The 22,522-nt window shown below is 40.0% G+C and overlaps 2 protein-coding genes across 17 annotated transcripts in view; one reads left to right on the top strand and one right to left on the bottom strand.

Moving 5' to 3' along the window:
• Window positions 1-1,156: 1,156 nt before the first annotated feature.
• atg4c (autophagy related 4C, cysteine peptidase) lies at window positions 1,157-11,601 on the bottom strand. Of its 2 annotated transcripts, none has more exons than XM_074669162.1 (11): window positions 11,458-11,601; window positions 11,245-11,366; window positions 10,704-10,787; window positions 10,053-10,283; window positions 8,039-8,375; window positions 6,680-6,750; window positions 4,501-4,670; window positions 4,213-4,291; window positions 3,357-3,433; window positions 2,758-2,877; window positions 1,157-2,296 (listed from the first exon to the last, which is right to left on the bottom strand). In XM_074669162.1, the coding sequence occupies exons 2-11, from the start codon at window positions 11,318-11,320 to the stop codon at window positions 2,138-2,140; spliced, it is 1,404 nt and encodes a 467-aa protein (XP_074525263.1). In that variant the 5' UTR covers window positions 11,321-11,366; window positions 11,458-11,601; the 3' UTR covers window positions 1,157-2,137. The 2 variants fall into 2 exon arrangements, with proteins under 2 accessions (XP_074525263.1, XP_074525262.1); XM_074669161.1 differs by having other exon boundaries at window positions 1,158-2,305.
• Window positions 11,602-12,876: 1,275 nt separating this feature from the next.
• dock7 (dedicator of cytokinesis 7) overlaps window positions 12,877-22,522 on the top strand; it is a 46,382-nt gene continuing 36,736 nt past the window's right edge. For all 15 annotated transcript variants that reach the window (XM_074669146.1, XM_074669145.1, XM_074669144.1 and 12 more), the window contains exons 1-13: window positions 12,877-13,033; window positions 16,274-16,373; window positions 18,349-18,524; window positions 18,946-19,014; window positions 19,107-19,236; window positions 19,407-19,619; window positions 19,922-20,007; window positions 20,105-20,171; window positions 20,618-20,767; window positions 21,029-21,109; window positions 21,444-21,606; window positions 22,109-22,251; window positions 22,344-22,437. In XM_074669146.1, coding sequence (XP_074525247.1) covers window positions 12,996-13,033; window positions 16,274-16,373; window positions 18,349-18,524; window positions 18,946-19,014; window positions 19,107-19,236; window positions 19,407-19,619; window positions 19,922-20,007; window positions 20,105-20,171; window positions 20,618-20,767; window positions 21,029-21,109; window positions 21,444-21,606; window positions 22,109-22,251; window positions 22,344-22,437 — 1,510 coding nt within the window. In that variant the 5' untranslated portion in view covers window positions 12,877-12,995. The remainder of the gene's footprint in view (window positions 13,034-16,273; window positions 16,374-18,348; window positions 18,525-18,945; window positions 19,015-19,106; window positions 19,237-19,406; window positions 19,620-19,921; window positions 20,008-20,104; window positions 20,172-20,617; window positions 20,768-21,028; window positions 21,110-21,443; window positions 21,607-22,108; window positions 22,252-22,343; window positions 22,438-22,522) is intronic.

Genomic DNA, 22,522 nt, shown 5'->3' with positions numbered 1-22,522 from the left:
GATATTAGACAGACTTTCATGTCTCCTTTCAATGTGGATCCTTTGAAACCATTTCCACAAAATAAAATCTTTACTGGTGTCTCATACTTTACGTGTCACTTTCATACACACTCCATCCATCCATTCATCCATGTGTGTGTCTTTGGAACAAACGACTGACTTCCACGGACCCCCTCTTTGTTAGGAATCTGCTCAGCTGCAGATCACATTTTCAGGAATCTGCAATGCCAACGACACTTTCGACAGCTGTGTTAAACAGGGTGGGCATGTTGTCTGTGTCTGACTCTGTGTGTGTGTGTGATAAGCTAGCTTTGTAAAGCCACCACACGCTTACTGCTTTTCCCCTGAGTCTGTGACTCATTAATCAAATATTCATACATCCCCTGTAAATACAGGGAGAACACAGTCAACCCTCAGAGCGCTGCGTGCCCCCCAGCACAAATGCTCTTTCATGTTCCAGACAAAAATCCCCAAATGTCCAATCTTGGCCTTCCAAACTTGGAGAATGTCGCTGGCCTTCTTTGCATACTTGATGTTCCCGCTCCGTCCACACAGCCGGTCGGACGTCTGCTAACAGAAAGTGGTGGACGAACACACAGATCAGACAGGAGGGCTAAATGATGCCTTTATGTGTTTTGCCTTTGCTTCTCCATGGTGCAGAAGAGAACAGACGAGGGATTCTTCTTCTCCTCTATCCGTCCATCCTCACCCTTGCCCTGGCTTCCTCACAGAAGAGACAGTTCCCGCCTTTAAAAAGCAAGCCTCATCATAATACAAGAATTTGTATTGTACGGGAAAACAGTCGGGCATAGCTCAAACTAAAGGGGCAACACACAGATTATCCATGGTAACAGAGCTTTGCACACAAGGATATTTTCTTTTCCTCCACTGAGGAACACAATTGCCGCCAGTGTCACTGGGTCACATATTTTCCGGTCCCTGGTTAATGGGCTGTAGAGATGGTTAGCACGTACGATTAGTTTTAATCTACAACATTTGACTGGAAGAGAAAGGATTGAATACATTTCAACACACCGCTGAGGTTTGTATCTCACTGGGAAAATGCAACAAACATTTTTTATTTTTTTTATTGAACTCTGCAAGTGGATGAAAAAAAAAGGAACCTCTTCTGGAAAGTCAAACATTTTGTCTTTATTGAACTTTTTATCTCATAGTGTTAAAAAATAATCTGATGTTTTTGAATTAATGTGTTTTATGGCAGGACAACACAAGAAAACAAACTGTTAAGTTAATGCGACAAATTAGAAAATAAATACTGCTGCAGAGGGTTAATACACTCATTGCTACTGCTTAAAGAAAAAAAATCATCTCTACGGTACACTTCCTTTCCCTGAATCTTGAAATGTGTTATTTTCTCTTTTTACAGAGATATTGCTGAGTGAGTTGCAGCACGCTGGTCACTTCACACTGTTACACAGCTCAGTCAAAAGTCACACCACTCAAAATACACACTACAGCAGGCAAACAAACATTATCGCACTAAAGTGTCATTGATTATTGCATAGAGAGGAAAAAAAAAGACTTCAAGTGTGTAAAAGGAAATTTTGGCAACATTATAAACACGCTTTTGGCGGAGAAGTTTGATGGAGTTACTGATCTTCAAAGAGCCCTTCATGATTTTGTTACAGTACTGCTCGAAGACAAACCGTGATCAAAAAAAGTCTAAATACAGTCAATGTAGCTCTGTTTAAAAAATAAAGACCATTTGTTTCAGCCACTGACACTATCTCATGCAGGCATCTGTCTGAAACTGCTACATAATCTGAGATTAAAAACAGTCTAAAGTAAATGTGTGTAAACAGTCGCTATCCACACAGTGTCGTAAATCCATAAAAATGAGATAACAAATTAAAAAACAGAGTGTTTCACTGATGTTCCTCATTTCCAGATGGGAATACTTGCAGGTTGTGACATTAAACAGAGAACCAGTAAAATCTTCCAGAGTTTTCAGGACACCCATGGTCCAAGGTAACAAATAAAAGTCGGAGAAGTTTCCAGGATGTTTAAAAAGTTCTGTAACCTTCAGTGTCACAACAGACTCAAGGTTTTGGGTATGAAGCGGTTTGATTCATTATTAGAAGAAGTTCCCTGTCAGTAGTAGTTCTGAGCAGCGCTGTCAGAGCAGCACAAAGTCCCCGGCAGTGGTGACCGTCCTCCGCGGGTCACGGATGAAGGGCCACTCTCTCTTCTCCGGGGTCAGGCTGGCCGACAGGTCGTAATCTCTGCCGTGACCTTGCACGACAGTGAACGCGGGGTATTTCTCCTTCGCTGACGGCTGCAGCACCTGGAACAACAACAGAGGAGCATTTTACAGGATTGTGAGTGTTACACAACACTGGACATCTGAATCTGAATTCATATCTGAGCCTAATGAGGGGAATGCTTATTATTCTCTTTGATTTGCCTTATGAAAAGATATAACTTCAAATGAGTCAAATTACAAAAAAAAAATCATTTTTAAAAGCTTTAATATGATATTTAGAGAGAGTCTTGGCAGCTGCATGACAGGTTTAAGAAAGGAAGGGAGATCATGGTTAAACAACTCCAGCATGTAGACTGGATTCAGATGCAAAGTATGATATCAGATTCATGGCTAAATGCTGCCACCTAGTGGTCAACACATTTTCAGGGCTTAAAGCCAAATTCAAATATCTTTATACTGATAGTTGTTGAAATGTGGGAAGCATTACAGCTGTATTTTATAAAACTTTTGTAAGAACATTATTTTTTTTTTACCTTTGACAACTCTTGTCTTATTTTCTCAAAATCGTGAGCACTTCTCGAGTAGAAACCGATGGTGCAACTTGGGTCCATCTTGCTAAAAGGCATCTTCTTTGGAGAGGGGCAGTGATATGACTAGAGCACAAAAAAAAGAGACAAAACAAATGTAAAAAGAAACATCAAGCTGAAGGGTCCTATGATGTGCATCAGCTGCAGGGCATGCACACACTCCATGGCAGCATCAACAGCGAATAAGATGTATTCAGTTAAAATCGAATTTATCTGCTGTCACAGCATAAATTTACACTCTGATGTGTTGTCTCATTGTATACTACTGCATGCAAAAGCATAAAACAAAGTTGCCTCACAGTGGTCTGTGCTGTTTTTTATGTATGGGTCCTGAAATATTCACGCTCGCAGTACCTGATCCAGTATTTGCCGTATTTCTCTTAAGTGGCAGCTTCACACATCTGAGCAGCAAATAAATCAGCAGATAGAGACTGTGTAATTGGGCTGAGGGCTACTATAAGATTCATACCCTTAAGTACTAACAGAAACTATTAAATTCACATTACAGGGGCCCCAGTCAGCTCGTCTGTGTAATTTCACATTACCTGGAGAGGGAAATCGCTGGTGCTGACATCCACAAAAGACTGACAGTAATGAGGGTCCATGTAAATCAAGCTGTCATCTGCAAGGACAAAACAAAAGACAAGTTATTCAAAAACATCGGATTATTACAAAAACGCGCTTATCTCCAATTTCTATGCAGAGTAGCTCAAAGTCACCCGCTCGGCTTATTGTTAGGCTTGTGAGCGTCAAATATGCCTCCCAGAAGGTTGTTGCTTTTTAATATCCACCGGAGTGGATTAAATTCTGCATAATCAGATGCGTTTGTACAAGCACATTCTTTACACGTACAAAAAAAAGGAGGCTGTCATGTAATTTTTGTGTTGGGGAATTACTTTTACAAACACGCAATTATATTGGAGCATTTGCATATGACAAATGTAGCGTGGAGCTGCGCCCTGGCAGGGAGAATGTATTGCTTGTCATTTAGACATCATCCACCACTGTATTTCAAATTGGTAAAATGTAAATGCGTAAATATTGACTGCCAAGATGTACAACTGAAGGTTCCTCCTGGCTCCTGAAGGTGATGAAGAGTGGCTCACTTTGGGGCCAGGATGAAATTTAATGCATGCCTCCTATGGAAATCAATTACTGCTCACAACTTGGGAGGTTTACTCGTGATAAATGGGCGAGGCTTTGATGGGTCAGAGAGAATAAAGTAAGCCCTGCTTCACTTGCTTCCATCTCCACTCCTCTCCGTTTGCCTCATGCAAACAGGAATACATTAACTTACTTTGTCTCTCCTCATAAGAAGGGTACATTATGCAAAATAATCTGTTAGTCACACCAACCTCTCTGTGTGAGTCTTTCTCTGTTTTGCATTAAGCTAACACTAACCTTGAAATCCCACAAAGTAGCAGGCCTGTTTGGGCTTTCCTCCAATGATGCCAATGCAGTACTCCAGGCTCAGTATGCTCTGAGAGAAACACAAAGAAAGCACTTTTACTTCTCATATCTATATTCTGATAACAGGACAGCATAATTCAAACTCGTGTTTCCTCTTGTAACCACTTCTAATTTCTCGTAAAAAGATGTCTTTTGTGGTCTTGTCTGCGTGTACTTAATCTTGTGATAAAGCACAGAAGAGTCAACTAATAAGCTGCTAAAACTACGTGCACCTCTCACCTTCGTGAAGTTAAAATAATCAGGGTTTGTTTTCTCCCCTCCCAGCCGCACAGGGACCAGGATGATGACAGCCCGACTCGGTGAAGGCACTGGTTGGTTGTTCTGTGGGGGATTGGAGGCCTGCCTGTCTCTGGGTGCCCTGTGGCTATCGATGACATCAGCGCTGTACACTGCAGAGGATCGATAAATGTGGGGTCAGATGTGGGTCATCTGTCTGTCTGGATGTCTGCTCTATTTATATGTCATTCAGCTGTCCTCACTTCTATCTCTGGACAGTTTTGACAGTTGCTTTGTGACTGTTTAAAAAAAATAAAAAAAATAAAACAAATAAAAACATTTTTTTGCTTTATCTTGAAATATTTCTATCGTACGTCTCTTTAATAAACAGAAACATTATTTTGTCTGTCAAAACAAAACTGTGAGAGTTTTTTAGTAAGTCTCTAAATCTGCTTTTAGATTTGGTTTCCGTGTACCGTAATTTCTGGACTATTGGGTGCACCTGAATATAAGCCACCAACTAAATCTAGAAAGAAAAAATACATACACTCACCGGCCACTTTTTAGGCACACCTGTCCAACTACTCGTTAACACAAATTTCTAATCAGCCAATCCCATGGCAGCAACTCAATGCATTTAGGCAGTTCAAACTGAGCATCAGAATGGAGAAGAAAGATGATTTAAGTGACTTTGACCGTGGCATGGTTGTTGGTGTCAGACGGGCTGGTCTGAGTATTTCAGAAACTGCTGATCTACTGTGATTTTAACCCACAACCATCTCTAGGGTTTACAGAGAATTGTCCCAAAAAGAGAAAATATCCAGTGAGCGGCAGTTCTGTGGGACAAAATGCCTTGTTGATGCCAGAGGTCAGAGGAGAATGGACAGACTGGTTGGAGCTGATAGAAAGGCAACAGTAACTCAAATAACCACTGGTTACAACCGAGGTCTGCAGAAGAGCATCTCTGAACACACAACACGTCCAACCTTGAGGCAGATGGGCTACAGCAGCAGAAGACTACACCGGGTGACCCTCCTGTCAGCTAAGAACAGGAAACTGAGGCTACAATTCACACAGCAACACCAAAACTGGACAATAGAAGATTGGAAAAACGTTGCCTGGTCTGATGAGTCTGGATTTCTGCTCCACATTCAGATGGTAGGGTCAGAATTTGGCCTCAACAACATGAAAGCATGGATCCATCCTGCCTTGTATCAATGGTTCAGGCTGCTGCTGGTGTAATGGTGTGGGGGGTATTTTCTTGGCTCACTTTAGGCCCCTTAGTACCACCTGAGCATGGTTTAAAGTCCACAGCCTACCTGAGCATTGTTGCTGACCATGTCCATCCCTTTATGAGCACAGTGTACCCATCTTCTGATGGCTACTTCCAGCAGGATAACGCTCCATGTCATAAAGCTGGAATCATCTCAGACTGGTTTCTTCAACATGACAATGAGTTCTCTGTACTCAAATGTCCTCTACAGTCCCCAGATCTCAATCCAATAGAGCACCTTTGGGATGTGGTGGAACGGGAGATTCTCATCATGGATGTTCAGCCGACAAATCTGCAGCAACTGTGTGATGCTGTCATGTTAATATGGACCAAACTCTCTGGGGAATGTTCCCAGTAACTTGTTGAATCTTTGCCACCAAGGATTAAGTCAGTTCTGAAGGCAAAAGGGGGTCCAACCCGGTACCAGCAAGGTGTACCCAATGAAGTGGTCAGTGAGTGTATATAGGCTGCACTCATTGTTGCTTAATGAGTACAAACCAAAGAACGCCCCCTGGTGGCCATAAAAAAATACAAATTACCTGCACCGTTGATTAAGCTGCAGGGTTCAAAGCATGAAAAAGCAGCGGCTCATAGTCCGGAAATTACGGTATGTCCTAAGTACAAAGTACAAAACCCTAGGACACACTCTCTTCTCACCAGCTGTTCTCTTCTTTGACAATAGAGAAGAAAAACGTGTCTCAAAAGCCAAGTTATTGGGTTAAGGAAAAGTTTGGAGTGGGATGTTAAAGGTTTTTATAGCAGATAGGTTTGTTGGGGAATAGACACAGTGGGACCCCTGTCAGCTCCTTAAGTCTCACAGCAGCAGAGAGATGGTGAAAAAAAAGAAGGGTCAGTTTGGGCGTTGTGCCCAGTATCCTGTTTCATCAACAGCTGTCTCATCTTTCATACCTGTGCAGTCCTGGGAGACATAAGCAGTTATACCCGCCAAGCCAGGGTCCAGCGCTTCCTCAACAGCTTTCCTAAGAGAGGGACCAAGGAGAAGAAAACAAGAGAGAGCAGTTTTAGAAGTTTTAATCCTTGACTGTTTAAAAAATTATTTGCTCGACAGATATCCAGAGGAGTAGGGCGATTATACTGAACTACCTCTGATCATTGAATGTAGTGCACAGGAGGTCATACGGCTCATCTCTGACTTTTAAAGTGATAGAGCATTGGTCAGAAGAGGAATGTGGTGAATTTTATTGACCAATCTGGCAAAGTAAAACAGGATGAATGGAGTCGGAACGGAAAAAGAAAACATAACTAGTTTTGCTGCTTATTGTACCACCCTGGGGATTCTTTGACATTTTATCTGTAAGCTAAACGTGCACTTTGTTATTTCTGCAAATTCATTGGCTGCAAATTAAAACACCAGCACAATGTTTTATCACATGTCATGGAAGTTTTTGGCTTCATTTTTTGGGAGGAGAAGGGGGCACGTTGTCTAGATTTATGTACAGTTGGTGGTTTACATGCAAAGCTTATACTAGATTAGCAAGAAAGCTACAGTATGTGTATCACAAGGAAATTAAGAACAGTAATATTAAATTGTCATTTGTTAATAATTAACAGCTATTTCAGGGTTAAACTTAATGAGCATGACGTACAGAAATTACCGTTCACTCATATATTCAGAAAGCTTAGAGCCGGACAGAGGTACTATATGTTCTTATTTCCTTTTTTTATTTTCCCAGCATAGATTCTTGATTAGCAGCTAATGTTAAGCACTTACACTCTTCGCCCTCCTATGTCGGTACACTAAAAGAATCCTGACCCCTGACACAAGCAGAGCTAACTACTTACTTTGAACAAGTTCTCTTTAACTGCTTTGAGCATTTGATTTGGATTGATTAAACCTAAGCTTTGCATCCATCGTCTCATTACTCTAAATACCTCATATGTAAGCTCCTAGGTTCCAGAAGAAATCACTGGACTTGATGCTAATGCTGAAACATTACATGTAACAATGAGTACTGCTACATCTCATCTATAATTTAAATAACTCACAAAGAAATGATGACAAACCAGTTGGCCACAGCTCCCCGAGACTCAGCATTTTCATGACTCAATTAAAATTTCAATGTGTGGTTTAATAAAGAATTTCTGACCTTAATGTCTAATTTAAATTTGTGACAAACTTAAAAACGTCTGTTTACCAGTAACTGTTTATTGTAATACAATAAAAACTTATGAGTCTTTAAATTTTAGTCTGTAGATACATGTTACTCTTTAAGAACGTGCAGTGCTAAGTTACTCTTTAACACTTACTTGAAGATGTGCGCCACCACAGCAGGACCGTACCAGTCCCCCGCCTGTTTCCCCATCGTCATACCCAAGCGGACCAGCCTGTGGATGCCTAACTGAGCTGAGGGGCTGTCCCCAAACCAGGATACCAGAGTGCGGTGGTACATCTCTTTTAAATGTGCATCTGCCTCCTCCGCAGATCCCGGAGCCTGGGCTTGGTTCACATATTGTGGTTTGTTTAGAGATTTGAGGGGACCTTGCAGAGACGCCTCCAGAGAAGCCACCAAACGCTTGGCTGCAGTGGTAGTCCGAGTTTCTGTGTCCAAAGGCTGGAGGGTCAGTGCCTCAGACCAGGTCCAGTCTGTGGAGGAATAATATAACAGATACAGTCAGCATTAGAAGGTGAGACACGGTTTGGTTGAAAAGTAGTGAAACTTGGTCACAGCAAACATAAAAGCCTCAGAGAAAAAGTAGTCCTCTTATTGAATACTCTTTATACATTTTAACCTGAGCCTTGAGGGCATCAAAATCCTTTTCACAGGATCAGCACTGAGGACTGAAGTCTTTCAGAACTTGCCAAATTAAAGTTTTTCCCCTTAAACAGACTGAACCTTGTACGATTCATTAACAGAATAGGTGTCTTTTTCTTCAATTATAGATTTGAGTGTCTCAATATTTCACTCTAACTGGCCTTAACCTTACAAACAGGGTGGGAGCCGGAGGTGGAAAGAGAGGGAGTTACCCCAGCTATAAAATGAGCCAGATTGGAGTGTAAAGCATTAACAAAATGACCTTGATCTCAAGTGAATCAGAGTGAAATTGATCAATAAATATTCTTAAGTGTCCATTAGTCATTTTATTTAGAAATATTTCATTAGTGACATATTTTACATTTGACAGAAGAACAAGTTTAAATATTGTTTTCTAAATGGCTGCATTAAACTGGCACTCTTCTTATTATGTGGAGCCATAAAAACTAGGTCACTTTACAGACAATAGATCTGACCAATTAATGAGGAATTTTATGAAATGGTTTTTATCAACTCAATTTAACTTTTCACAGGTTGGGAAAGAGAAAACTCTCCACGTCGACCAGCTCACAAAAAGAGACAAAGGGCTGAAATTGAACAAGAGCTGAGGTGGAGTGGGTTTACAACTGATCCACATTCTTTGACCTCCTCCAAACTTTTGATTCAATGTTTTTAAAAACAAGGACACACCATATTTCTACACATGCTGTTTTCTTTTAGCCTCATCCATTATTTTTCTGACAACATCACTCTCCAAACTGAACAACTGGAGCTGCAGAGTGTAAGTAGTCCTCTAAAAATCTACTGCACGAGTTCCTCTTTCAAACAAGGGCACTCAAACACGTGGCATTCTGCTAAGAACCTATTTATATTTTTCAAAAGCCGGGGAGTCAGACTAATCTGCAAGAAAATGCTCTACAATGGCTGAAATTCTACCAAAATATTTTTCGAGAAACTAACCCAGCCTAGACTGTTATTGTTGGTGTTTTCACCTCAGTGTAAAGCACTGTGAAGAAAATGAACAAGTCTGCTGATGTGTGAAGGAGCCATGACTCATTTTCAGGTTCACAAAGGTTACACATTTTCCTTTTATCTTTTTTTCTCTATAAAAACAAAGCAGTAGATACGGCTCTGTTTTATCACATGCAGTCACTTCTGCTCTCCTAGCAGGCTTATGACTAACCTTATTGTTGTCAATTAAGTGAATTACAGCAACAACTACAAAATAACTTCTTAAATAAACTGTAAAAACAAACATATACAATATAATTCCCAAAGAATAAGTAGGGCATTTTTTTCATTTAAAGGGTGAAGTTGTTTTGTATAAATCAGTCGAGGAAGTTGGGAGTATTTTGGACAGTTATGGTATTTCAACCCTTCCACTAAAAACTACAACTCCCCTACATTCAGCATTATTTCTGCACTTTCATTTATCTTGTACACTCACTGTAAATGTTTTTACTTTAATTTTTACTGTAGGTGCAGAGCAGTACCATAATTTTCCTCACCTCTACCCATGAAATGCAGCACCAACGCCTGAGCCAGCATCATCTGCCCGGCTCTCAGCATGCAGCCCCAGCCACAGTCAGACGTCAGGGTGGAGCCGGGCAAAGGAGGGAACTCCTCCCTATAGGTGATCCACAACCTGGATGTAAAATCTTTGCGGAAATCATCCACATTCCCCAAGATAAAGTCGTCTTCTGTAGTCTCATAGCAGGGGTCTGTGAGATCGTCTTCATCTGAAGAAAACAAATGATGCAATTAGTTGTTTAAACCTGTTTCATCCTCAGTATTTCAGGTCTGATGTTATCGGTATAATCACTGTATGAAATTTCTCAACAAAGCCTTTAAGGGCAAAATCACAATCTACTTGTAATCACTCTCAATTTTGGAGGATTTAAGTAACAACCCTTGTGCTTTTAAAGGATTTAAAAACAATCCTCATTCTTCAAAATTGGCAATTTCTTGATCCCAAAGTCTCGACCGGTTTGGGAAAAGAGGGTTCTGATATTTTACATCTACTACATGTGACAAACCAGAAACTGGATTTTTTAAGCTTTGTGTTTCTACTATTCTTGGCCAGGTCTTGTTCGTGAAAAAGATCTCTAAGCCAAGTTAGAAGAACCTGGATAATAAACAATTGAAATGATAACCCGTACCTTCTGCCTTAAAGTGGTAACATTTTCCGAGGAGAAACACTGGTGAATTCCTGCTGAATGAGGTTTTTAATTTCAGGGCCCAACCTAAGATGCACAGCAAAGACAGTAGTTTAAGATTATTGGAAAAAAGATATCCACATTTAAATGACCTGCTATTCAACAGTCTGGTTAAGATCTAGAGACACTATAATGTGCATGGCAGGCAACAGTCATTGTTCTATTCAAACCCAAACAGAAACATGAGAAAAACATTGGCCTGAGTGACCTAAAAGACAACAATATCTCAAACATAACAGTGTGGACACTATGACAAAGACCTATTTTAAGGGACTGACTCAACAGCATACGGTTGATGTCTCATTAAATTATAATGTACGTTGTATTGTTGCGCCCCTCTCGTTGATGTAATTTACAATATAGGTAACACACACAAATGAGTCAACAAATGAGATAGTGGACAAACAACACAGCACTAAAAGCATCACACAGTGAATGTAGGGGGTTGGTGTTTGTGTGTATTGGCCTGAAGCAAATAACTTACTGTACTTCACACTGTGCCACGCTGACAAGAACTTTGTCTTCAGATTTTCCACCTCATCGCTCCCTTTATTCTCCATTTCGGCCGACAAGGGATGGAACCCATTCCCACACAGCTTATAAATCCTGGAGCAAATAGATAACATAAAAGGAAGTCACACGTAGCCTAGCAATGTCATTAAAGATACGAAATAAAATAAAAGAAACGCGGTTTTACCTTTAAGCTTCTACGACATCACCATAAATGCCACGCTCGGTCGCTCCTAAGCTCCAAAAAAAAACAGAGAAACTCTCACATTTTGTCCCAAGTAATGTAAAATAACACTGTGGTGCTACCACCAATGTTTACACTGTGGAAGGAGAAGTCTTATCACGTGATCTCGCGGTGTTTCCGACGGGATCAGGAGGGGAGGGGCAGGTCTCGAATGGCTTGATTTAGATCTCAGTCAAACTCGCGTGGGCGGCGTCTGAGCGGTTATTATACAGTCTATGGAGCATTAATGCGCAATAGTATTGGGGATTCACTGACAGTGCCACTAAACAAGCGCCCTTTTTATATTCATTACTGGAAAAACTTTGCTACACTTATGGAAGCCCATTTTAGCCAGGAGAAAAAAAAAGCTTTTTTAAAGGACTTGGCTTTTTTATAGACAAGACAATCCTAAAAACTATTGTTATTATTTTTACTTGTTGGAAACAGGCTTCCACTGACAGCAGCTTTACTTACAATACATTAGTTGCAATACATTTTTGCACTTGAAAAAACTCCTGCTTCTGCCAATGATTATTTCTAATAAGTTTTTTAACTTATCTGTCAGTTATAAAAGAAGCAACAACTTAAAGGAATTCAATGGACAGGTGGATTTTTTCTATTTTTTTTTTTTAAATCTATTTTACTGCTTGGTATTTTTCTACACTTTTGACATGTCATTTCACACACTTATCATAAACCATTCTAAATTTTGTAACAAAAGTGTACATATGTTAACTGTGAGATTAATTCTTTAGTCTTTGTTTGGGTCCCCATTAGATTAGCTTCCACAAAGCTAGTCCCACTTGGGTCCACACACCAAAACAAAAATAATAAAAACTGCTATTTCGGACCACCCCGCATCCATAAAAAAAGCAACTAAACAACAAAAGCCCTGAAGTTAAAATAATAATAATAATAAAATAGATAATAGCTCATTGAACTAAACTAAACTAAACTAAACTAAATTAAATTAAATTAAACTAAACTAAACTAAACATTTAACTATCAATAAGAAACATATATTTAACAAACTGGTACATCACGAATTTAGAAATGGAACAAACTCAACTACTTAGCTATCTTATCCAAACGTGGAATCTATTCTTTACATTGTTTTGATGAAAAAAAAAAGTAAAAATGAAAGTAATTTCCATATAGCTGTATGTCCAAAGTAAGTTGAATAAAAAAAAAGAATGAATAAATCAATGAGGGAAATGTATACCTTAATCATATGTAATTGGAATTTCTATGGGGACATCTTAAAACCTCCAAATGACAATTTGCAGCTGTTGTATATGCAAGCTGTAGTCCCTGTAATACAGTCAACAGAGGCTTTTTGTTGGGTGTGTTCTGTTGCACATCAATACAATCATTACGGTAATGAATCCATTCTCCCGTTTTCCCCGTGTTCCCTGTGGCCGTAGTGAGTGTAGTGGAAAGCGGAGTCTGCCTGCAGCCTGCCAGCCTGGGAATCCCGTTAAAGCACATCAGCGGCCACTGCCATGGCTGAACGCCGCGCCTTCGCCCAAAAAATCAGCAGGTAAAGACTTCAGATCCCCAAAACGGGTTTGTAGAAGGGCACACGGAGCGCTTTGACGCTTTTATATGGGTCGCTCTCACAGCAGCGCTGAGGGGAACCCTGTGAAGGAGGCCTGGCTGCTACATGCTAGCCGCTTGTTAGCCATGTCGGCAGAAAGATGCTCAGACCCACCCAGACAGACAGCGACACAGCTATCTGTTTTTCCTATTTAACGCTAACAAAGAAAAGAGGTACTTAATAGTTGTAAGTAATGTATCATAGCAAAATGACGGATAGGCTTTTATTAACTATCCGTTATGGGATAGAGAGACCAACCGTTAACCGTTAATTTTTGGACAGTTAGCCAGACATCCTGCATACAGGAGCTAGCGATGGGAAGCTAGTAGCAGTAGAAGAGATGATACTGAACTTTGTGGAGTCATGTTTTTAACATCCAACACTATGACAAGAGAGATATTTGTTCAACAGAAAGACTGGGAATAAAAGTCTCCAGCAGCAGCTATCAAACAGCGACATAATAATCTCCTTTCCGCCCCTCAGACGGATCAAAGTAATCTCTTTAACAAAGGGCTTTGTGCTAGCTGTCAAATACCATCATCCCAGGCGATGAACAACTTAGATACTGGATAGATGGAAAGAAATGGACATGGTTTAGGTGGATTTTTGTCTGCCACAACATTAATTATCACTTAACTCACAGTCAGTTAACTCAAGCATTTATTGTAATTAGCTGAAGTTTGTTCATTTGCCTGCACGTTTGTTGTGTGTTCTTTTAAACAACAAACATCTTATCTGAAAGGTAATAACAAACTCCTTTAAGAGATACTAATGACTTTTTTTTAAAGGAAAGTGTCTTTTATTTTGTTACTTTGGCTCCTCTTGCAAAAACAACTGTTCACCAAAAGACCATGCACAATTATTGTCTGTTTGTTAATCTGTTTGCACTCAAAATATACAGAAAAAAGATTTTTAATACAGACTGTGTAGTGGTTTAGAAGCAAAACTTAAAGAAAGGAAAAACTGCAAGTCAAAAACATACACAATTTAATATTTGTCCATGCATTTATTATTATTTTGATTTTAATAATGAACTATTTTACCACACATTGCATGTTTTTAACCTAATATTTACTAGCACATTCAAAGACTGAGATATAACGGTAAGTGAGGTGCCAAATGTAGTCTCAATATCAAAAACCCCTTCTTTAGAATTCATCATAAAAATAAATCAACAATTTTCAGTCTCTTTTTTTAAGAAATAATAAACACTAAAGTTAAGAAATGGTGCCTTTTTGCTGGCTATTGTTTCAGGTAGCTCCGTATTATCTTTTCATGCAATTTATTGAATAAATTCAAGTATTTTGTTTAACAGAAGTTGACTAACATTGGTGGTAAGTTTTTATTATTGTATTATTATATGTTTGTTTTTCAATTCTTCAGGTTTTAGGATTAGTTGGCAGCGTTAAAGTATGCTCTTGTTATTCATCTGGCAGTGAAAAAGGTGTCTATCTTGTGCGAGGTAGCCAACATCACGTGTTGAGGCTTATTTAGTGTCTATAACTGCCAGTTGCTTTTGCCAAGAAGTTTAAATCTCATGCCTCAATGAATATGTTTTATACTTCTTTTCCCTTCAGTAACCAACAGTTTCTATGGTGTACTAAAAGTAATTGCTTTTAATTTTTATTTTTACTCATCTTGAAGAAACGGAAAGAGAAAAAAAAACGTTTGTTTTATGAAGCTCTTCCTGTGTGCAGTGACCAGGGCTGAGTTAAGGGTCTGGTTAGAGGGATTGAGGAATGTGTTTGTTGGTTCAGTGCTTCTCCCTGTCTTTGGTGGCACGCTGCATTTGCAGTGACCATTAAATCTCAACAACACAAAACAATTTGTCATTCTGCATGCAGCTTGGGTTTTCTTTTGCCTTTCTAGGGTGAAATAAGGTTGCCTTAATAACCTTAAACCTCTTTTGTGAAACCCAGCTGCAGGCTTAGGGATCCTTTTGTTTGTGTACAGTGTTTTAAATGACACATCTGTGACGTAGACCTCAGCACTTTAGTAGCTTTGGGGAAACTAGGTTTCATTTAGAGGTTTTGTGACCTCACAGACTGAATCCCTCCTAATACCTGCTTATTACTGTAATCAAGTCCAAGTGTTTGCAGTAACTTTTAAACTAGCCAGTGCGATACTGCTTTTAATGCACAGAGCAGAGACACAAATCCTGTCATAAAAATCTTGTTATTGCTGAATCCTTTTAGCCTCTGTGTTACCTGTGTGATATAACCTTGAGTTGTTTGAGTTGAGCCTCAGTCCTTGGTTCCTAGTTTGTTATTTGTGTCACTTTGGGCAACTTGCTGCGTTGTTGTTTTGTTCAAGGAAAAGGGTCACTGAGTTGTTTTGGTGGTTGGTGTGATTTAAAGGACCTCTGTGTTTGTGTGTGTTTGTGTGTGTGGGAGCAGAAGGGGTTGAGAAGATTAGTGCTGACCACTGGGATGCACAGGCTTTTATCTCTCTCCTCTGTCTTTTTGCAGTATATGATGCTGTCTTAAGTGACTATGTACGACTATGAACAAAGACTCGCAAATTCTGAAATGACAAGCGGAGTACTTCGCAATGTTTGTTAACTCTGGCGTTTACCCGTCAAAGCAATAAAAGTGGTTGTTTGCAAAATTCAGCAGAGTGAGGGATATTTTCTGTCCTTCTGTGTAATACCCCACACTTCTGAATTATTTCTGACCTGTCTGCCACTTCGGCTTAACATCGTTTATTGTCTGTTTCTCAAGGAAGAACAGGTCAATTCTACAAAGTCTTTAATTTAAATGACCCTTTAATCACTTGAACGATTAAAAATCCCACATGCTTGTCATATATTTGATTAAATGTGTTTTTTCTGTTTCTTTTTGTGATTCCTACACAAAGTTTGTCTCTTTTGCTCCACACAAAATCTGAAAATCTGCAACCTGTGATTTTTTTTGCTGGTGTATGTTAAAGAAAATTGCTTCGTAATGTTGATCTTTAAGCATTGTGGTTGAAAGTATTCAATATTGTGTAATATACTGTGTTGTAATCTTATCCTTGTATCGGTCAAAACATTGTTATAGTGTTGTATTGCAACATCTTTCTGAATCTGAGCCCTGATTAGAAATAAGCCAATTATGACAAAACATAAGAGTTTTAGACTTCTGATATTTATGATTGCTATACTTCCTGCTTTTCACCCTCACCTCCATCTCTCTTTCTCTGCAGGACTGTGGCAGCAGAGGTCAGGAAGCAGATAGCAGGCCAGTATGGAGGCTCCCCACAGCTCTTTAAAAACCTCAATGCAGGCACTGCTACCACTAACACAGTGAGTATTCTCAAGCACCATTTAAAAACAAAAAAACCTCAGGGTTCTTGGCTGAAGCTCACATCTCATTAAACTGCTCCAAAACACACTTGGGGGAACCTTGTCAAATGATCTGGGTGAGGTTTTGTGGATGGAATAAGAAAAGCTGCATACATTTTAACAGCTAGGGTGAATTTGGGCAGGATGTCTTCTGGCTTAAAAGAGATAATTCTCCCTCAGTCATAGATCTATAATGTTTTAATTTTAACATTAAAGTGATACTCCGGGATGAAACAAGTTGGGTCCTATCACAAAGTTTAGGGCAGAAATTACCCCTACAGCAGTGTTTTTGTGCAGCAGAAGCCCAGGGCGCTCGCACCAAACTCCCCCTCCCTGCTCCTCTGCAGGTTTCCTCTGCACTCAGACGGGGCCATATTTTACTTGACCAAAACCACAAATAAACAGACTCCCACCAAAAAAATCTGATATCGGTCTGCATTCACGCTTTATTTAGAGAATTTTCAGCGCGTTACTTTCACACAAAAACACTGCTAAATAAGGCTCTAGTTCTCTAGCCACAGCTGGCTATACGAGGCGCTCGTCGCTTAGTGTATCAGTCCTCGTGCGCAGCGTGCCAGATATAAACAAACAAAGGTAGTCTGCCAGGACGAAGAGACACGATGAGAACTAGAGCCTTATTTAGCGGTCTTTTTGTGTGAAAGTATCGCGCTGAAAATTCTCTAAATAAAGAAAAGTGCGTTATAAATAAAATCCATTATTATTATTATTAGAATGCAGACCGATATCAGATTTTTTCGGTGGGAGTCCTTTTATTTGTGTTTTTGGTCAAGTAAAATATGGCCCCGTCTGAGTGCAGAGGAAACCTGCAGAGGAGCAGGGAGGGGGAGTTTGGTGCGAGCGCCCTGGGCTTCTGCTGCACAAAAACACTGCTGTAGGGGTAATTTCTGCCCTAAACTTTGTGATAGGACCCAACTTGTTTCATCCCGGAGTATCACTTTATATCAGCTTGCTTGCAAACTTTTTTATTTATTACCATTATTCAGAAATGTGAGATCAAAAGAAAAAGTTGAGTTGTAGAATTTGACTTCCTGACCACTTCGTCATACTTGTCAGACACCTGCAGTGACTGCGCAACCTGAAAATATCCAGCATCCAGCCTCATAAACATGTCAGTGTCTGCTTTCTTAGGGAAAAATTAAAAATTCATCATCAGATGTGTGCTAATTCAGCTACTACACTTTTTCTTTCTGACTAACCTTGAGCAATGTTAAAGCAAATTCATTAACAACTGAAATACTCAGTGATGCTGGTCTAAGTGTGCCACACAGAAATTGTAGCTACTTTCAAGGCTGCTTTAACAATCATGATGGATGGCTATTGATTAGCCTGCAAACCACACACAGTCTCTGCTGCAGTGTATCTTGAGTTTCAAACGTAGAAGGCCACACAGTGTGTTTGTTAAAGAGCTAGTGCCAATTGACCCACAGCAGCTCTAAGCCAGGACAAAAGCAAATGCTCCCCCTTCTCCTCATTTAATTAGGCTACTGTTGGCTGGTAATTAAACTGTGAAAGGTATTTGTGTTCAAATTCCTCAAGAGGGAAAGGGAGAGACAAATGCTTGTATTCACCACTGCTCACAAACTTGAAGCTGATGAAAGAAGATATTCCCCCAGGGTTCACTGTTTTGGGAGGAGGCTAAGACTCTGAAGCACACTTGGTAATCTGGTTTTGTTTATTACCTGAGGGGATTTTGAAGCTTTCCCTGAATCACATTCACGTACAAGGAACTGCCCGCTTAGAACAAAAGATGATGCATAAGCTTGAACTGTTTTCTGAACAGATTTAACAGGAACCACTTTTATTGTAGGCCCTCTGACATAGAATGTAAGTACTTGAAGTATAAACAGGATAACTGAGTCACTAATTATGTCTTCACTGTCATCTTACTTTCCCCATCCCTCTCCTCACCCACCAGGTGCCCCTCACAGAGGCGGTGGAGCCTGTGGATTTCGAAGAGTACCTCATCACTCACCCTCCCATCGTTGAGTCAGGTCCCCTGAGAGATCTGATTGAGTTTCCCCCAGATGATATTGAGGTCATCTACACACCCAGGGAGTGTCGCACAGTGGCACAGGCCGTCCCAGAGGAGGGGTAAGGGTTGAAACACTGGAGAAGCTGGTGTAGAGTTGAAGTCTGTCTCAGTCTATAATTTCTGTGACAGTTTCCCTCATGAGAAAAGGCATCTGTGGTTGCTCTGATAAGTTATTTATCAGGAGCAGTAGAGTGTAGACTGCAACTTTTTATATGGTGCGTTGCAAGAGTTTATTATTGCTCTCTGTAATTACCCCAAAAGCTGCACGACATGTGTAACCATCAAAGACCTAAAGGCTGTGTAATGATTTCTCTCTTTAGCTTTTACTCTTGATATTACAGACTGGATTCTTCACTGTGTGATATAAAAAAAGATTAAATAACATAGTCTGGTAGCTTTTCATCATTTATTAAGTTTCAGGCCTGACTCTTGCTATTAGAATAAAGTGTGTTAAGTCTGATTGGATCTGTCTGGCTGCAGGGACACTGATGCCCACGTACGGGACTGTGTCAGATCCTACACTGAAGACTGGGCCATCGTCAACAGAAAGTAAGACTTGAGTGCATGAATTTTTTTTTCATGTTCTATGTTTGGTATCAATATTTATTGACATTGTTCCACTTTACTGCTCATTGTTCCAGATACCACAAGCTTGGTACAGGCTTTAACCCCAACACTCTGGACAAGCAGAAGGAGCGTCAGAAAGGCCTGCCCAAACAAGTGTTCGAGGCTGATGAGATGCCAGACAACAGTAGCTATCAGGATGACCAGGTATGAAAATATTCCGTTTTTAATCAAATGAACCTGAATGAACCTTTGAGCCCCTGTTGGTATTTCAGATTGGTAATAATTGTATTATAATATACATATCCATTAGAAAGGTCATCAAAATTCATTGTAGGCCTGAAAAGCTGATTTATTTTGTGATTTCGGGCGTATAGGACGATCTGAAGCGACGGTCAATGTCAATTGATGACACCCCACGTGGCAGCTGGGCCTGCAGCATCTTTGACTTGAAAAACTCTCTCCCTGATGCCCTTCTTCCTCACCTCCTTGACCGAGCCCCCAATGAGGAGATCGATAGACACAATGAAGAACAGCGTCATGCCAACCGCCACCGAGAACTCTTTGCGCTGCACCCAGCCCTTGATGAGGTACTTCTTCAGTTTGCCACAACCTTTATTTCTCATCATTTGGGAACAATAAGCATTTGGTAACAATAAGCATTTGGTAATAGTTAATTAAAAAAAAAAGGTCAGGTTGCACAGTCCCAGAACTGTCTAGGACTTGGTTCAAAAAAGTGTTTAAACTTGGCCCCGGAATGTTAGTTATTTTCTCTGTTATTAGTGAACTTATACCTAAAACATGTTTATTTTTATTCAGGGATAAATGAATATTCATCACAATTTGGAGCTCTAACAAGTATTTTCCTGTGAACTTCTCTGTAACTGTGTAGGAGGAGCCCATTGAGCGCCACTGTGTGCCTGAAGTACCGAAAGAACACTTTGGCCAGAGGCTACTCGTCAAGTGCTTGTCCTTGAAGTAAGTGTTGGACAGCCTTTTTCTGGAAAAACAGCCCTTTAGCTCTTTTATTTAACTGCTGCTTTCTGCTGACCTGCTCCTTTTGCTCTCCTTGAAGGTTCGAGATCGAAATTGAACCCATATTTGCTAGTTTGGCCTTATACGATGTCAAGGAAAAGAAAAAGGTAAGCTGTTATGCTTTCCTCAGCCCTGAGTTGTTGGGTCACTCCCGCAAACCATTAAAAATGTTGGGAGGCCAAAACGAATTCGATGAGTGGACGATAAAATTTTATGTTGTGGAGCTGTTATGCTTTAGGAATGCAGGTAAATCACCAGAGCTATGTATCTATCCGAAGAGAAACATCCACTGCTGGTTCTTTCTCCTCAAGCTGACAAACACTAGATGGTAGCAGTGCTTTGATAAGCAGATGTCTCACATGAACGGTGGACTGCTCTGCACAGTAGCTCCAGTATTGAGGGTCACTTGTCCTTGAAATGTTATCATGTTTTTCAGCCTCATTGTGCCAGAAAAGAAGTTTTAGTGGAGCACAGATTTACTCAGAGATTTTGCATTCACAGTGTTAGGATGTTGTTATGCTACTCTTTAAATCTGCTTTGATGTACCTCGCAGATATCAGAGAACTTCTTCTTCGACTTGAACTCTGAGCAAACGAAGGGGATGCTACGTCCTCACATTCAGACAGCAGCCATCTCCACGTTGGCGCGCTCTGCCATATTCTCCATCACCTATCCCTCCCAGGATGTGTTCCTTGTTATTAAGGTTTGACACTTATGATATAATGTCTCTTTCATTGCCATTAAAAAGGGTTAGGATTGATGTTTTTTCCCCACTCTTGAAAAAAAGCTGATGTTCTAAATATGCCTGAAATATTTCACCAACTGTTGCAAGTGTCTGATAAAGTCCTGTCTGTGTTTACTAGGACTTTAATTTTGATGATTGCCTTGTATTTGGCAGATGGCCTTTGTCTGATATAAATAGCTCTGTGTTAGTGTGTTGACTCACAGTGTGCTCTGTCTCCAGCTGGAAAAGGTACTGCAGCAAGGTGATATTGGAGAGTGTGCTGAGCCGTACATGGTTTTCAAAGAGTCAGATGCTGCCAAGGTATGTTCATTGCAAGTTTTACGGCTTCTCCCTGTGTTACCGGTCAATAAATATTTTTTTTCATGCAAATTACGAGAGCCGAATCATCTTAAAAACTACAATTTTCTATTTCATAATGCTTTAAATTTTTTAAAGTAAGTAAGTAAGTAAGTAACCTTTATTTGTGTAGCACTTTTCACAGACAAGCGTCACACAGTGCTTCACATTAAAATCCATTTGATTTAAATACAATAAAAATTAACATCAATATTACTATTATTATTACATCAATATTATTATTTTATATGTAGCTCTTAACATCACTGTTTGTAATATATCTCTATTTGTGTTGTAGAATAAGGAGAAGCTGGAGAAGCTTCGCAGCCAGTCAGAGCAGTTCTGCCAACGTCTTGGACGCTATCGCATGCCTTTTGCCTGGACGGCCATTCATCTAATGAACATAGTGAACAGCGCTGGAAGTCTGGAGAGAGACACAGAGCTTGAGATGAGCCTCTCAGGTCGGATATTTTTTTTAACACAATCCATCCATCCCAATGTGGCTGAGATACAGTTTCTCTGTCACAATTCATCAACAATCAGCTTTAACACACTTTTAAGCATCTACTAGCTCACTTGTAGTTATCAGGGGACAAAGACTGTAGCACAGATTAAGCAGTCATGCATGAGGCTCGTGGACATGTCAAAACATTACCACACATCTCTATCTGAAACTGACTTTATCTAAAAACAACTTTCAAACAAATATGAAGAAAGGCAAAGTATCCAGTCATATTGATTCCTGTGTGTTATTTTGAGGTTGACCTTTGGTGTTTGTTTAACCTTTACCCTAACAAAGTGTCTTTGATGCTAAATGTGGCGGCTGTTATTATTGCTTGGCAGATCAGAGAAATGTGTCACAATTTAACCAGTTTTCCACCTTTGGTATTAGAAAAGAAAAACATCAATAAACAATGTTGGAATTAAATTTCACATACTTTTTGTTTGTTTCCTGATGTACAGAGAGAAAGGGTTCATGGTCAGAAAGGAGAAACTCAAGCATAATGGGAAGGCGTTCCTTGGAAAGGACCACCAGTGGAGATGAGTCTTGCAGTCTGACAGGCTTCAGACCTGCAACACTTACCATCACCAACTTCTTTAAACAGGTCTGCACTGCCATGTGAACTGAACACACACACACACATACACACACACAGTCTGCAAAAAAGTTGAGATTTTATGTTTTTTTATTTTTCAGGAGGGAGACAGACTGAGTGATGAGGATCTGTATAAGTTTCTAGCTGATATGAGAAGGCCGTCTTCAGTGCTGAGGAGACTTCGACCCATCACAGGTAGAGACATCGATTGAGTGTTGTTAGATTTCTTAATCCTGAAGTCAAACATGCCATTATACTAATTTTTAATTGGCAGCATGAT

Source organism: Halichoeres trimaculatus, unplaced genomic scaffold (assembly GCF_033239565.1).
Source record: "Halichoeres trimaculatus isolate MK-OKI-2021-1 unplaced genomic scaffold, fHalTri1.1 fHalTri1_scaffold_4, whole genome shotgun sequence".
NCBI lineage: Eukaryota > Metazoa > Chordata > Actinopteri > Labriformes > Labridae > Halichoeres > Halichoeres trimaculatus.
The sequence above is the reverse complement of the archived record's forward strand: the minus strand, read 5'-3'. Positions and strand labels throughout refer to the sequence as shown.

Excerpts from the sequence above, each read along its gene's own strand:
- atg4c (XM_074669161.1), bottom strand. The coding sequence starts at position 11,320 with ATGGAGAATAAAGGGAGCGATGAGGTGGAAAATCTGAAGACAAAGTTC. Across the intron at positions 2,878-3,356 it reads CCAGCGATTTCCCTCTCCAG|TCATATCACTGCCCCTCTCC; the intron begins GTAATGTGAAAT and ends TTTGTGCTCTAG. Across the intron at positions 2,306-2,757 it reads TAAGACAAGAGTTGTCAAAG|GTGCTGCAGCCGTCAGCGAA; the intron begins GTAAAAAAAAAA and ends TTGTTGTTCCAG.